Source organism: Hyla sarda, assembly GCF_029499605.1.
Source record: "Hyla sarda isolate aHylSar1 chromosome 1 unlocalized genomic scaffold, aHylSar1.hap1 SUPER_1_unloc_2, whole genome shotgun sequence".
Classification (NCBI taxonomy): domain Eukaryota; kingdom Metazoa; phylum Chordata; class Amphibia; order Anura; family Hylidae; genus Hyla; species Hyla sarda.
Window position 1 is genome coordinate 354,794 of NW_026607581.1, and position 15,900 is coordinate 370,693.

Below are 15,900 nucleotides of genomic sequence, written 5' to 3' on the forward strand. Positions count from 1 at the left end.
ATATGACTGGAGAGGTGAGGGATTCTGGGAGTGATGTCACATGACCTCATTCTTATCTATGTAATAACAGAGGGATATGACTGGAGAGGTGAGGGATTCTGGGAGTGATGTCACATGACCTCATTCTTATCTATGTAATAACAGATGGATATGACTGGAGAGGTGAGGGATTCTGGGAGTGATGTCACATGACCTCATTCTTATCTATGGGATAACAGATGGATATGACTGGAGAGGTGAGGGATTCTGGGAGTGATGTCACATGACCTCATTCTTATCTATGGAATAACAGATGGATATGACTGGAGAGGTGAGGGATTCTGGGAGTGATGTCACATGACCTCATTCTTATCTATGTAATTACAGATGGATATGACTGGAGAGGTGAGGGATTCTGGGAGTGATGTCACATGACCTCATTCTTATCTATGTAATAACAGATGGATATGACTGGAGAGGTGAGGGATTCTGGGAGTGATGTCACATGACCTCATTCTTATCTATGTAATAACAGATGGATATGACTGGAGAGGTGAGGGATTCTGGGAGTGATGTCACATGACCTCATTCTTATCTATGTAATAACAGATGGATATGACTGGAGAGGTGAGGGATTCTGGGAATTTATGTAGTGATATTAATGTGTCTCTCCATACACAGGATTACACAGTAGTGAAGAAGTCCTCTAGTGGGCGCTGTCGGGCCCCTGTGTGTGAAGGATGGGGAAGAACCCTGAGCCCAATCCCGGGGCCCCCACCTCACTCCCTGATACATGAGGAAATGGATGAACAGAAGATCCTAGAACTCATCAACAAGATGATGGAGCTGCTGACTGGAGAGGTGACCCTGCTGGGACATTATACAGTAATGGAGGGGTCTGGTGATGACTGGAGAGGTGACACTGCTGGGACATTATACAGTAATGGAGGGGTCTGGTGATGACTGGAGAGGTGACACTGCTGGGACATTATACAGTAATGGAGGGGTCTGGGGATGACTGGAGAGGTGACCCTGCTGGGAATGCTGGGACATTATACAGTAATGGAGGGGTCTGGTGATGACTGGAGAGGTGACACTGCTGGGACATTATACAGTAATGGAGGGGTCTGGTGATGACTGGAGAGGTGACACTGCTGGGACATTATATAGTAATGGAGGGGTCTGGTGATGACTGGAGAGGTGACACTGCTGGGACATTATACAGTAATGGAGGAGTCTGGTGATGACTGGAGAGGTGACACTGCTGGGACATTATACAGTAATGGAGGGGTCTGGTGATGACTGGAGAGGACACTGCTGGGACATTATACAGTAATGGAGGGGTCTGGTGATGACTGGAGAGGTGACCCTGCTGGGACATTATACAGTAATGGAGGGGTCTGGTGATGACTGGAGAGGTGACACTGCTGGGACATTATACAGTAATGGAGGGGTCTGGTGATGACTGGAGAAGTGACACTGCTGGGAATGCTGGGACATTATACAGTAATGGAGGGGTCTGGTGAGGACTGGAGAGGTGACACTGCTGGGAATGCTGGGACATTATACAGTAATGGAGGGGTCTGGTGATGATTGGAGAGGTGACACTGCTGGGACATTATACAGTAATGGAGGGGTCTGGTGATGACTGGAGAGGTGACACTGCTGGGACATTATACAGTAATGGAGGGGTCTGGTGATGACTGGAGAGGTGACACTGCTGGGAATGCTGGGACATTATACAGTAATGGAGGGGTCTGGTGATGACTGGAGAGGTGACACTGCTGGGACATTATACAGTAATGGAGGGGTCTGGTGATGACTGGAGAGGTGACACTGCTGGGAATGCTGGGACATTATACAGTAATGGAGGGGTCTGGTGATGACTGGAGAGGTGACACTGCTGGGACATTATACAGTAATGGAGGAGTCTGGTGATGACTGGAGAGGTGACACTGCTGGGACATTATACAGTAATGGAGGGGTCTGGTGATGACTGGAGAGGTGACACTGCTGGGACATTATATAGTAACGGAGGGGTCTGGTGATGACGGGAGAGGTGACACTGCTGGGACATTATACAGTAATGGAGGGGTCTGGTGATGACTGGAGAGGTGACACTGCTGGGACATTATACAGTAATGGAGGGGTCTGGTGATGACTGGAGAGGTGACACTGCTGGGACATTATACAGTAATGGAGGGGTCTGGTGATGATTGGAGAGGTGACACTGCTGGGAATGCTGGGACATTATACAGTAATGGAGGGGTCTGGTGATGACTGGAGAGGTGACACTGCTGGGAATGCTGGGACATTATACAGTAACACCACTGGAGGGGTCAGGGTGATGACTGTATCATTATGTGTCAGGTTCCTATAAGGTGTCAGGACGTGGCGGTCTATTTCTCCATGGAGGAGTGGGAGTATGTAGAAGGACACAAGGATCAGTACAAGGATCAGGTGATGATGGAGGATCAGCAGCCCCTCACATCACCAGGTAATAGACATGACTATATACACACGTCCTCTCATTATTTGTATGTAAAGAATGAATTCAGTCTCTGTATGTGTTCCCTACAGTCAGATCCAGTAAGAGAACAGCACCAGAGAGGTGTCCCCGTCCTCTTCTTCCACAGGATGATCAGGTAGATGGAGATATTCCCTATGATCTGTAGAAGGGCTGTGAAGCTCTTGTGGTCAGTCCCCTCACCCTCCATGACTCCTCATCTCCTGCTCATCTATAACATCCCACGTGACTTCTCCTACTGTCTAATGACGTTTACTATATTTCTTCCACATCTTATGAATCAGGGTGAAGATCTGAACAATATTAATTCTCCAGAGACAGATGTGAGCGGGGATGAGCAGTATAGGGAGGACATTTCAACAGGGAAAGATCTGAACAATATTAAGGCTACAGATATGAAGGAAGAAGAGACAGATGTGAGCTGTGATGAGCAGTATAAGGAGGACATTCTGACAGGAAAAGATCTGAACAATATTAATGCTACAGATATGAAGGAAGAAGAAGAGACAGATGTGAGCGGTAATGAGCAGTATAAGGAGGACATTTCAACAGGAAAAGATTTGAACAATATTAAGGCTACAGATATGAAGGAAGAAGAGACAGATGTAAGCTGTGATGAGCAGTATAAGGAGGACATTCTGACAGGAAAAGATCTGAACAATATTAATGCGACAGATATGAAGGAAGAAGAGACAGATGTGAGCGGTGATGAGCAGTATAAGGAGGACATTCCTACAGGGAAAGATCTGAACAAGATTAATGCTACAGATAGGGAGGAAGAAGAAGAGACAGATGTGAGTGGTGATGAGCAGTATAAGGAGGACGTTCCTACAGGTAACCGCCCAGGTGAGTAGTAACAACTTAATATAGAGCAGAGTCACAGATTCTTCTGCTGTAATAATTGTGTAGAATTCTTTAATCTCTCTGTCCTGTCTCTTGCTGTATATTCTTCTATTTAGCCAAAATGCAAACTAATATGATACTACAGCTGGAATATGGAGAAGAAATATCCCTATGTGTACGAGGCCATCACACCCGCTCCCATAGACTTAATGTGGGGGATATGCCACTCTTGAATCATTTTAATTCCTGTTGGCCCACGAGGCACCTCTTTAACTGTCCTAGGGGATAATTTTACACTGTGGTTTAGGGGTTTATTGTCATTTATTATTCACTGTAACGTATGTAATGCCATTTGTTGTTCTTCTGTGCGAATGGTTCTGTTACACCACACCTCTACGGTTCCTTCTAGGGATTGCCCGGTTTTGTACTATTCTTGCTGTTTAAGGGTAGTGGTTGGGTAATCTCCTCCGGTCATGAGTTTCCCCGTGTTTCACTGAGGGATCCCGTTCCTATAGGTACCCATCTAGTTATAGTTGCTGTAGGATTCCCCTGGAGGCCCCTCTTTACGTGTATATTCTTCCCCTTTCGTTTAAGCCCAGTTGATTGGTTTATGTCGGGGGTCTGGGGTGGGAGTTCTAGCCACCCACATGTCCGAAAAAAGTGGAGTCCTTTACCCAATTTATGGCCGCCCCTATTCTATTCTGTGGATTGGTCTGTCTGTCGATTTTTATTTTTCTGTTCTTGCCCTTTTTCGGGTTGTCTTTGTTTGTTTCTGTGCCTCCCCCTCCCCCATGTTCTTCTCATGATGTCAGATCCTTTTCTGTTTTACCTTCCTGGTATTTCTGGTTCCATCCAATGTTTCCTCCTCGCCTTCACCTATCTTTGGTCCTCTTGTCTTTCATGCTCTCCTCACCCTCATAGCTATTGTCTCCTCAGTATATGTTCCCCGCTGCTTTCTCTTGCCCCCCGGGGGACGTTAGCTCACCATGTGTAAGTTGGTGATGTGGAATGTTAAGGGTTTATGCTCCCTACAAAAATGCATAAAAATTCTGCGCTTTTTGAAACGCCTGCGTCCGGACATAGTCCCTCTCCAGGAAACGCATCTAACGGAGCAGGATTTCCAGAGAATGCAGAAGTTGTGGGTGGGCAAGGTGTTTGGCAGCCCAGTGGCGGATGGCAAATCGGGAGTTGTAACGTTGCTTCACAAGTCTTTCTTGTACCACATCCTCTCACACGAAAGGGATGACGAGGGGTGTTTTTCTCATTTTCATCTAGTCCATAATGGTACCACATATCACGTTTATAATGTTTATTCTCCTAGTGGTGATAATTCTTCCTTCTTTGCATCTTTAGCAGATACAGTCAATAGGTCTAATGGACCACACACCATCCTGGGAGGGGACTTAAATACAGTGAATAGACGCTCAGCTCACATATCTGCCATCCCACATCAGAGTGACAGGGTCCTCCCACCTTTCCTGACACAGACGGGGTTGATAGACTCTTAGCGGCATTTACACCCGGACGGTCGTGAGTACACGCACTTCTCACGTACAGGGTTCATGCATTCACCATTTCCTAGTCAGTCCCCTTGTGTGCTCTCGCTTGGGAGAGGTGGACATACGGAACCTGGTCATTTCGGATCATGCATTGGTGGTCTTGGAGCTCCTGCCATCATGCACAAAGGGTTCTGACATCTTGTGGCGGTTTTTGTCTTATTTAACGAAAGATTAATCTTTTCTCTTCTCAGGGGGTGGTAGCTGGATTTTCAAACGGACAATGCATCCCACATTGACAATCCCTCTCTGTACTGGGAAACTGCTAAGGTGGTACTTGGGGATAAAATTATGTGTTATAGTAATTCTGTCAAAAGGAATACTCTGGAGGGTCATGCAATGGCAAGCGCAGCCTTAGCGGAAGCTTACTCCTGCTTTTTAGAGTCCCCCACCGTAGATCATAAACTCAAGTGGCAGGCAGCAAAATCCTTGTATGAACTCTTGTTGGATAGGAAAGAGAGAATCCATAGGTCTCACTTTGAAGTAGTTATGTTTTGGCAGGGCAATAAGGCGGGACGTTTGCTAGCGCGTATAGTGAAGGAGTCACGCGTGCCTGCGCATGTACTGACGTTGTGTGACTCATTGGAGCAAGTAATGCATGAGCCGCACTCAGTTAATGGCGTCTTGGACTCCTACTATGCTGCTCTCTATTCTTCTCCCCCCGCTCTGAGGAAGGGGCGCGGTTTCTGGAGGGGCTCACCCTACCATCTTTATCTGATGAGCAGCAGCAGGAGCTCAACGCGATGTTCCAATGGAAGAAGTAGTCACTAGTATACGCGCTTTGGCAAATGGGAAAGCGCCAGGGCCAGACGGCTATCCTGGCAAGTTTTGCAAACCCCTGATTGATCAGGTTGTTTCCCCCTTATGGCATATTTTAACAAAATGGCACAGGCGTACACTCTCCGGCTGCAAAACTAGCATATATTAAGGTACTCCCCAATCCTGACAAGGACCCTTTAGAACCTGGTTCTTATCGCTCTGATCAACCAGGATGGGAAGTTATTATCTAAGATCCTGGCAGATCGCCTGCCTAGATTTTTACCTTCCCTTATTGTTGACCATCAAGTGGGGTTCGTGAAAACCCGTTCAGCGGTCATGAACATTAGGAGGGTACCGGCAGTACTGGATAGTGTTTGGGGCCAGTCCCAGACAGCAACCCAACCCGCATTGTTTGCTTTGGATGCTGAAAAAGCTTTTGACAATGTTCGGTTTGACTGGCTGCGGCTGGTCCTGACAAAGTTTGGGATTGTAGGTCGATTTAGTTCCTTTATAGATGGCCTATGTGATGGTCTCAGGGCTAGGGTACATACCCCAGGCATCTTATCCACTCCCCTCCAGTTAGCGAAAGGAACATGTCAGGGTTGTCCCTTATCGCCTTTATTGTTTGATCTGGCGATTGAACCTCTGGCCCGCTATTTGATCTCCTCTGATATCTACAGGGGTATAGCCGTGGGCACCCAGGAGATCAAATTGTCCATGTGTGCCGATGATGTATTACTTTACCCAACCACCCCAATGAGGCTGTCCCTAAAATTCTGAACTTTCTATCTTATACCGGAAGCTTCACGGGCTACAGGGTCAATGCCGCCAAGAGTATGCTACTGCCTTTGGGTGCGACTCCTCCCAGGTGGCTTCTTGATGCGAATGCCTTGGGTGCTAAAGTGGCCTCTTCTTCGATAACGTATCTAGGCATTCGCATAGGGAAGACTCCTGACATGCTCTATTCACTCAACTACACACCCCTCTTTCAGCGTATTTTTGTGGAGATGAAGCGCTGGGAGCCCTTGCCCTTATCTTTCCTGGGTAGATGCCATCTCGTTAAAATGATTAGTTTCCCCTGCTTGATGTACCCCTTGCAAACTCTCCCACTTCTACTTCGGCATGATGACATTTGACACCTCAACGCAGCCTTTTAATCCTTCCTATGGCAGGGCAAGTGCCCGCGCATAGCTTTACAGAAGCTCATGCTTAGCAAGGTTGAGGGGGGGTGTTCATTTCCCAAACATCAGGGGCTATAATTTGGCTTGTTTGTTTCGCCAAGCACTTGAATGGCTGCACTCCTCTGACTACTTCTCCAATCTAGCGGTGGAAACAGCACTGGCCGCCCCATGGTCTCTACCGACACTGCTTCACACTTCATAAGCTATACTTCGGGTAGGGATCAGGGGCTCAGTGCTACTGCGAGATACCATAGTGACCTGGAAGGAAGTGCGAAAAGTTTTTGGCCTTCCGTTTCTGGTATCCAAAAGGATGCCCTTGCTTGACCACCCAGAATTCCTGCAGGGTAAATCTTCTCTGTGGTTGAAATTGTGGCTTTCTAGAGGGGCTCGGACGGTGGGGTAACTGATTCGTAGTGATGACCATAGATGGCTCAACCCTGGAGAAATGCTCCGTGTGTTTGACCTCCCCTGTCCCACACTCTTTATGCCAATCAGGTAACGTCTTTTGTTCTTCTAGATATCGGAATCTCTCGAAGGAAGCCCCAAACAACATTTTAGATGACATTATAGGCAATGAACCCCAGAGAAGGTCGATCTCTGACCTGTAAGCAGCCTTCTGTAAACGCTTCCTAAAACTTGATCCTAAACATGTATTTCGGAAGTGGGAAAGATGGACAGGGGACACAAGCATTACTGATGTAGTGTTGAGCGGGTGGGCATCTGTACGAAAAATTTTTATCTATGAGAGGTGGAGGGAGACCTACTTCAAGGTCGTGAATAAACAGAGCTATAGATGATTTAAAAAAAAACAGCATTTTAACATGTTTCGCCACCAAAGTGACGTCTTCAGAGGTTAGGGAACCATTGTTCCCTAACCTCTGAAGACGTCACTTTGCTGGCGAAACATGTTAGGAGGGACAGTGTGAGAGTATTTTAAATATCAGCATAGCACCCTTAATCAGCACATTCTGCAGATGTGCTGAGTAGATCCTATAATTCCAGTTGGTCCCTAGGGACAACAAGTTACATCAATACATGTGGTGCTTAAAATGCTGGGTTTTTTAAAATCACCTATAGCTCTGTTTATTCACATTATTGTTTAACTATTTAAAAATAAAAGTTAAGTTTTATCAAAGTGAGGGATAAAAAGTGGACTTTTTGCTCAGTCCTTTTGGGCTGAGTTGAGGTTAATAAATAAACATATGTTTAGTCCACCCCTCACTAGGGTCATTGATCCTTGTGATCATTAATTTTGAGTTATACTTCAAGGTCGCTCACGCTGCCCTATATGGTTTCAACATCTTGCCCTCCCATCTGGCTTCAACATCTTGCCCTCCCATAACTTCCCAGATAGGATCACTCATTGCCCTAAATGAAGTACCCCACTTACAAACACGTATCATGGCATCTGGGAGTGCTCACACTCAGCGATGTACTGGCGTCTCATACAATCGTACATATGGGATCATTGGAAGGTGCGGTTCACTTTTACACCGCAATCGCTCCTATTTCACCAATTGCGCCCACCGGAGGGAGGAGGGGAAGGAGAGGAGAGGTTTCCTCGGTTTGTCCATTTAGTTGCCATGCATTGTCTAAATGGTTAGATACTACCACTCCAGATTTGCCTATGCTGATTGCCCAATTGAAATCGTTTCTAGTCGTAGATCACTTAGATGCCGAGAGACATTCAGAAACTGGCACTAAATGTTTTTTCTAAAAATGGAAATCCTTTCTTGTTGCTCACTTTGAATCTCGGGGGATCGTTGAGATTGTACGACCATTTAGATACAACCACATGGTACAATGTGGAATCTCTGAGAGGTTCTCTAGGGGCGCTAAGTTTACCAGATGAATAATACTGAATACAGGCTGACCATTTATTTTGAGCACTATGGCTCTCGGTTTGGATGCCCTGGGAGTCAGAGGAGCACCAACAGGGTCCGAGTGAGGCTCCCGTAGCGAGGAGCTGCACTTTATGCTTGTCTACATGGTTTGGGGCCGGGGGAGGCATGTGGTAACTCTGTCTCCCATTCGACAACACCTATTTCTTACCAGATGATGACTGCGCGGTGATCAATGTCAATTTCTCCTAAGATGCCTTAGTGCACTTTTCAAGGACGTTGAGAGACTATGCTCTTTTCTATTTTTTGTTTGGGGGAGGAGGGATTTATATTATAGGGATTATGGTACCTGAGTGAAGAAGCTTTATGCGCTTTTTACATAAGTGGCCAAAACAGTTATAAGTGAGCAAAACATCAGCCAGAAAGCATAGGAAAGGAGAAGTGGTCTGTGGTCACCACCTGCAGAACCACTCCTTCATTGAGGGTGTCTTGCTAATTGCCTAAATTTTCCACCTGTTGTCTGTTCCATGTGAAATTGATTGTCAGTGTTCTTCCTGAGTGGACAGTGGGATTTCACAGAAGTGTCAGTGACTTGGAGTTACATTGTGTTGTTTAACCCCTTAAGGACCAAGGACGTACCGGTACGTCCTTGGTCCTGCTCTTCTGATATAACGCGGGGTTACACAGTAACCCCACGTCATATCACGGCGGGCCCGGCGTCATAGTGAAGCCGGGACCCGCCTCTAATAGCGCGCAGCGGCGATCGCGGCGCAGCGCGCTATTAACCCTTCAGCCGCGCGGCTAAAAGTGAAAGTTCCCGGCTAGCTCAGTCGGGCTGTTCGGGATAGCCGCGGCTAATCGCGGCATCCCGAACAGCTGACAGGACAGCGGGAGGGCCCCTTCCTGCCTCCTCGCTGTCCGATCGCCGAATGACTGCTCAGTGCCTGAGATCCAGGCCTGAGCAGTCATGCGGCAGAATCGTTGATCACTGGTTTCTTATGAGAAACCAGTGATCAGCATAGGAGATCAGTGTGTGCAGTGTTATAGGTCCCTATGGGATAATAATGATCAGTGTGTGCAGTGTTATAGGTCCCTATGGGATAACAATGATCAGTATAAGAGATCAGTGTGTGCAGTGTTATAGGTCCCTATGGGACCTATAACACTGCAAAAAAAAAGTGAAAAAAAAAGTGAATAAAGATCATTTAACTCCTCCCCTATTAAAAGTTTGAATCACCCCCCTTTTGCAATAAAAAAAACCACAGTGTAAATAAAAATAAAAATAAACATATGTGGTATCACCGTGTGCGGAAATGTCCGAATTATAAAAATATATCATTAATTTAACCGCTCGGTCAATGGCGTGCGCGCAAAAAAATTCCAAAGTCCAAAATAGTGCATTTTTGGTCACTTTTTAGATCATTTAAAAATGAATAAAAAGCGATCAATAAGTCCTATCAATGCAAAAATGGTACTGTTAAAAACTTCAGATCACGGCGCAAAAAATGAGCCCTCATACCGCCCCATACACGGAAAAATGAAAAAGTTATAGGGGTCAGAAGATGACAATTTTAAACGTATTAATTTTCCTGCATGTAGTTATGATTTTTTCCAGAAGTCCGACAAAATCACCTATATAAGTAGGGGATCATTATAATCGTATGGACCTACAGAATAAAGAGAAGGTGTCATTTTTACCAAAAAATGTACTACGTAGAAACGGAAGCCACCAAAAGTTACAAAACAGCATTTTTTTTTCAATTTTGTCGCACAATGATTTTTTTTCCCGTTTCACCGTAGATTTTTGGGCAAAATGACTGACGTCATTACAAAGTAGAATAGGTGGCGCAAAAGATAAGCCATCATATGGATTTTTAGGTGCAAAATTTAAAGAGTTATGATTTTTTAAAGGCAAGGAGCAAAAAACGAAAATGCAAAAACGGAAAAACCCCCGGTCCTTAAGGGGTTAAGTGAATCCTTTATTTTTATGTATTCAAATATAGGGGGCGATTTTTTTTAAAACCTGTCCAGAGGAAAAGTTACCCAGTTGCCCATGGCAACCAATCAGATGGCTTCTTTCATTTTTAACCTCTGCAAAATGAAAGCAGCGATCTGATTGGTTGCTATGGGCAACTGGGGAACTTTTCCTCTGCACAGGTTTTAATAAATCTCCCCCATAATGTTTATGATTCCGCATGATGAACATCATAAATGTAAAACATTACCAAACACCAAAAATGCGGATTTTTGGGTCCATCATATGTATAAGCCGTCCTGAATATAAGCCGAGGCCCCTAATTTCACCCCAAAAACCCAGGAAAAGTTATTGACTCGACAATAAATAAGCTTAGGGTGGGAAATACATCATCCCCCCCCATGTCATCATCCCCCCCTGTCATCATCCAATACATCATCCCCCCCCCATGTCATCATCCCCCCCCCCTGTCATCATCCAATACATCATCCCCCCGTAATTAACACCCCATCATTATCACCCTGTCATCGTCACCCCGTCATTATCACCCCCCGTCATTATCACCCCTTGTTATTATCACCCGTGTCATCATCGCCCCCGTCATCATCGCCCCCGTCATCATCGCCCCCGTCATCATCGCCCCCGTCATCATCGCCCCCGTCATCATCGCCCCCGTCATCATCGCCCCCGTCATCATCCCCCCCCCGAGGGCCTCCCGGTGAAGATGGACAGCCCGGAACGACTAACCCTCCCCACCAGACGGTCCCTGCAGCACAGATGACGGCCCGGACCAGCTCACCCTTCTTTCCCACCGAGGGGAGGTGAGTAGAAAACTAAAGGGGGGTCTGGATGATGATGAAGGCCGCAGTAGTCTTCAACCTGCGGACCTCCAGATGTTGCAAAACTACAACTCCCAGCATGCTGGGAGTTGTAGTTTTGCAACATCTGGAGGTCCGCAGGTTGAAGACCACTGAGAAGGTATTGACAGGCGGAGATGGACGGGCCGCACCATCCCCTCACAGCTAAAGCCAGAAAGTTTTTTTTGTTCACTCGAGTATAAGCCGAGGGGGGCGTTTTCAGCACGAAAAATCCCTGAAAAACTCGGCTTATACTCGAGTATATACGGTATCTGAAAAAAGTTATCAAAAAGTCAGATATATGATGGGTAATGGTCCTGATAAAAACTACAAATCACAGCGCAAAAAAATCCTCCTCATCCATCCCCGTATACGGAAAAATAAGAGTTATAGGGGTCAGAATACGGCAATTTTATGAATAACTCATTTTGTAAAAAGTATAATAGTAAAACTTATCATATTTACCACAGAATAAAGAGAAGATGTCATTTCTAAGACAAAACCACACAAAAATAGCAAAAGTGTTTGTTTTCCATTTTCCTCACAAATAGTAATATTTTGGTTTTGTCGTACATTTTAGGGTACAAAAAAGTGTTATTACAAAGTAAGATTTGTCCCTCCAAAAAACAAGTTCTCAAGCGGCTCTGTATACGGGAAAATAAGAGTTATGGCTCTAAGGAGAGGAGGAAGAATGACAAATTCAATAGTTTAAAGGTCCTGGGTCGTTAAGAGGTTAATACTGATAATAAAATCTGTGTTATTCTCTGCAGATTCTTGTAGCAGGAGATCAGAGGAGAATCTTATATCTTCAGATTATAAAGCAGATGATGATATCACACAAGATACATATGAAGAACATTCCATTATCCCAGATACACCCTCAGCCCTTCACAGCCAAGATCTGTCATCTCATCCTTATATACAGGTCCTGTCTTCTCAGTCATCACAGGATGTTCAGCAAAATAAAGGCCACAGAAGGGGTGTTGGACATCACCGAGCTCATACAGGAAAGAAACCATATTCATGCTCAGAATGTGGAAAATGTTTTACTCAGAAATCAGGTATTGTTACACATCAGAGATATCACACAGAAGAGAAGCCATTTTCATGTTCAGAATGTGGAAAATGTTTTACTAAGAAATCAGATCTTGTAGTACATCACAGAACTCACACAGGGGAGAAGCCATTTTCATGTCCAGAATGTGGGAAATGTTTTATTACGAAATCACATCTTGTTAGGCATCAAAGAACTCACAAAGGCAAGAAGCCATTTTTATGTACAGAATGTGGAAAAGGTTTTACTAAGAAATCAGATCTTGTAATACATCACAGAACTCACACAATAAAGAAGCCATTTTCATGTTCAGAATGTGGAAAATGTTTTAATAAGAAATCACATCTTGTTGAACATCACAGAACTCACACAGGAGAGAAGCCATTTTTATGTTCAGAATGTGGGAAATGTTTTACTCAGCAATCACATCTTTTTAGGCATCAAAGAACTCACACAGGATGGAAGCCATTTTCATGTACAGAATGTGAAAAATGTTTTACTAAGAAATCACATCTTATAGTACATCAAAGAACTCACACAAGGAAGAAGCCCTTTTCATGTTCAGAATGTGGAAAATGTTTTAATAAGAAATCACATCTTGTTGAACATCACAGAACTCACACAGGGGAGAAGCCATTTTTATGTTCAGAATGTGGGAAATGTTTTACTCAGCAACCACATCTTGTTAGGCATCAAAGAACTCACACAGGAGGGAAGCCATTTTCATGTACAGAATGTGGAAAATGTTTTACTAAGAAATCACATCTTGTAGTACATCAAAGAACTCACACAAGGAAGAAGCCCTTTTCATGTTCAGAATGTGGAAAATGTTTTACTAAGAAATCAAATCTTGTTGAACATCACAGAACTCACACAGGGGAGAAGCCATTTTCATGTCCAGAATGTGGGAAATGTTTTGCTAAGAAATCAGATCTTGTTAGGCATCAAAGAACTCACAAAGGCAAGAAGCCATTTTCATCACAGACTATTAACCTCTTAAGGACTGAGTGCGTATCCATACACCCCCGTTTTAAAGTCCTTAAGGACTGAGGGCGTATAGATACGCTCGTGGGAATTCCGGTCCCCGACGCTCGCCGGGCGGGGACCGGACTGGGATGCCTGCTGATATCGTTCAGCAGGCATCCCGGCATATTGCCCAGGGGGGTCCTGAGACCCCCCCCCATGTCAGTGATCATGGCAAATGGCAGATCAATTCAGATTGTCCATTTGCCGCTGATCAGGTCTCTGATGACCCGATCGCCCGGAAAATAGGGATGATCGGAGCTGTCAGTGACAGCCCCGATCATCCTAAGGGATAGGAGCGCGGTTGCAGTGGTGCCACCCCCTCCTATCTCCTGCCATTAGTCAGCAATGACTACTGACCAGTGGCAGTTGAAGACAGGGGGTTACCATGGAAATCCCCCGCTCTGCCCACCCCTGGATGTCGGGCAGAGCGGGGGGAGAAGATGGCGGCCGGTACCTGGGGACTTTCATGCGGTGGGGACCGGCGATCATCGTTGGCATCATTGGAGATCAGCGGTGGAGGTAGGGAGGCGACGGCGTGGAGCATCAAGGAAGGTGGCAGGAAAGCGATATTTACTGCTGCCTTCTAGTGGTCTAGTGGAGTTTTGCAACATCTAGAGGTCACAGTTTGGACACCACTATACAGTGGTGCCCAAACGGTAGCCCTCCTGATGTTGCAAAACTACAACTCTCAGCATGCCTGTATTTCTCTCTTCACATACACCAAAAAGCTACGCCAGGTCTGGGATGGTGTAGTTTTAGACACTTTTCAGTGGCTTGACGCCTTTTTTGCGCCTTTTTACAAAAACTTTTTACAGAAAGTTCATAAATTTCAGTCCACGGCATACGCTGAATTGAAAAGCATGTACTGCTATTCCAAAACATCTGGAATGACTAAAATATTCTACCACCAAAAGGCGCAAAATAACATACAGTGCGCCAAAATAGCGCCTTTTGTACGGAGAAAAAAAAGGTGTAAACTCATTGATAAATGTCGGCCAGAGGTATTTGTGAATCAATATATCATTTATTTGGAATATCCGTTTTCCTTAGAAGCAGAGAGTTTCAAAGTTAGAAAAATGCAAAGTTTTCATGAAATTTCGTGATTTTTCACAAAGAAATGATGCAAGTAACGAAGAAAATTTACCACTAACAGAAAGTAGAATATGTCACGAAAAAACAATCTCAGAATCAGAATAATCGGGAAAAGCATCGCAGAGTTATTGGGTGACAGTGGTCAGATGTGCAAAAAATGGCTCAGTCCTTAAAGGGTTAAATTTAATAAATATATAAAATGTAACCCCTTAGGGACTCAGCCCTTTGTTGCATTTCTGACCACTGTCACTTTATTAACCCCTTCCCGCAAATTGACGTTTATAAACGTCCTAAGTGCGGTCCCTGTCTATAACGCGGGGTCCCGGCGGGACCCCACGTCATAGCGGGATGGTCCCGACACCTATTCACAGCCGAGACCCGCGGCTAATAGCGCGCGGCCGCGATCGTTCGGCCACGCGCTATTAACCCTTCTGAAAGTGAAACTAAATGCTTCCCGGCTGCTCAGTCGGGCTGATCGGGGTCATCGCGATAAAATCGCGAGGCCCCGATCAGCTACCCGGAGAGAAGAAGGTCTCTTACCTTCTCCGGCGGTGTCCGGGCTCCGATTGATTACTCCCAGCCTGAGTTACAGGCTGGAGCAATCAATCACCGATTTCACTGATTGTTGCCATGCAACGGCAAGGCAGCAGTCTGTGAATGAAATCAGCCATTGCAAGCTCATAGGTCTCTATGGCACCTATCAGCTTGCAAAAAAAGTGTAAACAAAAAGTTAACCCTTTCAGGTATTCCCTTCTGAATTAATAGTTTAAATCACCCGGCATTTCCTAGTAACAAAATAAAACAGTGTAAATAAAAATGCACATATGTGGTATCACCGCGTGCGGAAATGTCCGAATTATAAAAATATATCACTTTTTAAACTGCACATTCAATGGCGTACGTGCAAAAAAATTCCAAATTCCAAAATAGCGCATTTTTGTTCACTTTTTATACCACAAAAAAGTGAATAAAAAGTGATCAAAAAGTCTGATCAGAACAAAAATGGAACTGCTAAAAACTTCAGATAACGGCGCAAAAAATAAAAAAGTTATAGGGGTCAGAAGATGACAATTTTAAACGCATAAATTTTCCTGCATGTAGTCATGATTTTTTTCTGAAGTAATGCACAATCAAACCTATATAAGTAGGGGATCATTTTAACCATATGGACCTACAGAGTAAAGATAAGGTGTCACTTTTACCGAAATAT

General features: G+C 44.9%; 1 protein-coding gene across 1 annotated transcript in view; it reads left to right on the forward strand.

The window, feature by feature from the left end:
- LOC130298074 (oocyte zinc finger protein XlCOF7.1-like) overlaps positions 1-15,900 on the forward strand; it is a 32,053-nt gene that overhangs the window by 1,735 nt on the left and 14,418 nt on the right. The window contains exons 3-7 of the mRNA XM_056550970.1: positions 661-840; positions 2,350-2,476; positions 2,560-2,624; positions 2,791-3,352; positions 12,289-13,533. Coding sequence (XP_056406945.1) covers positions 661-840; positions 2,350-2,476; positions 2,560-2,624; positions 2,791-3,352; positions 12,289-13,533 — 2,179 coding nt within the window. The remainder of the gene's footprint in view (positions 1-660; positions 841-2,349; positions 2,477-2,559; positions 2,625-2,790; positions 3,353-12,288; positions 13,534-15,900) is intronic.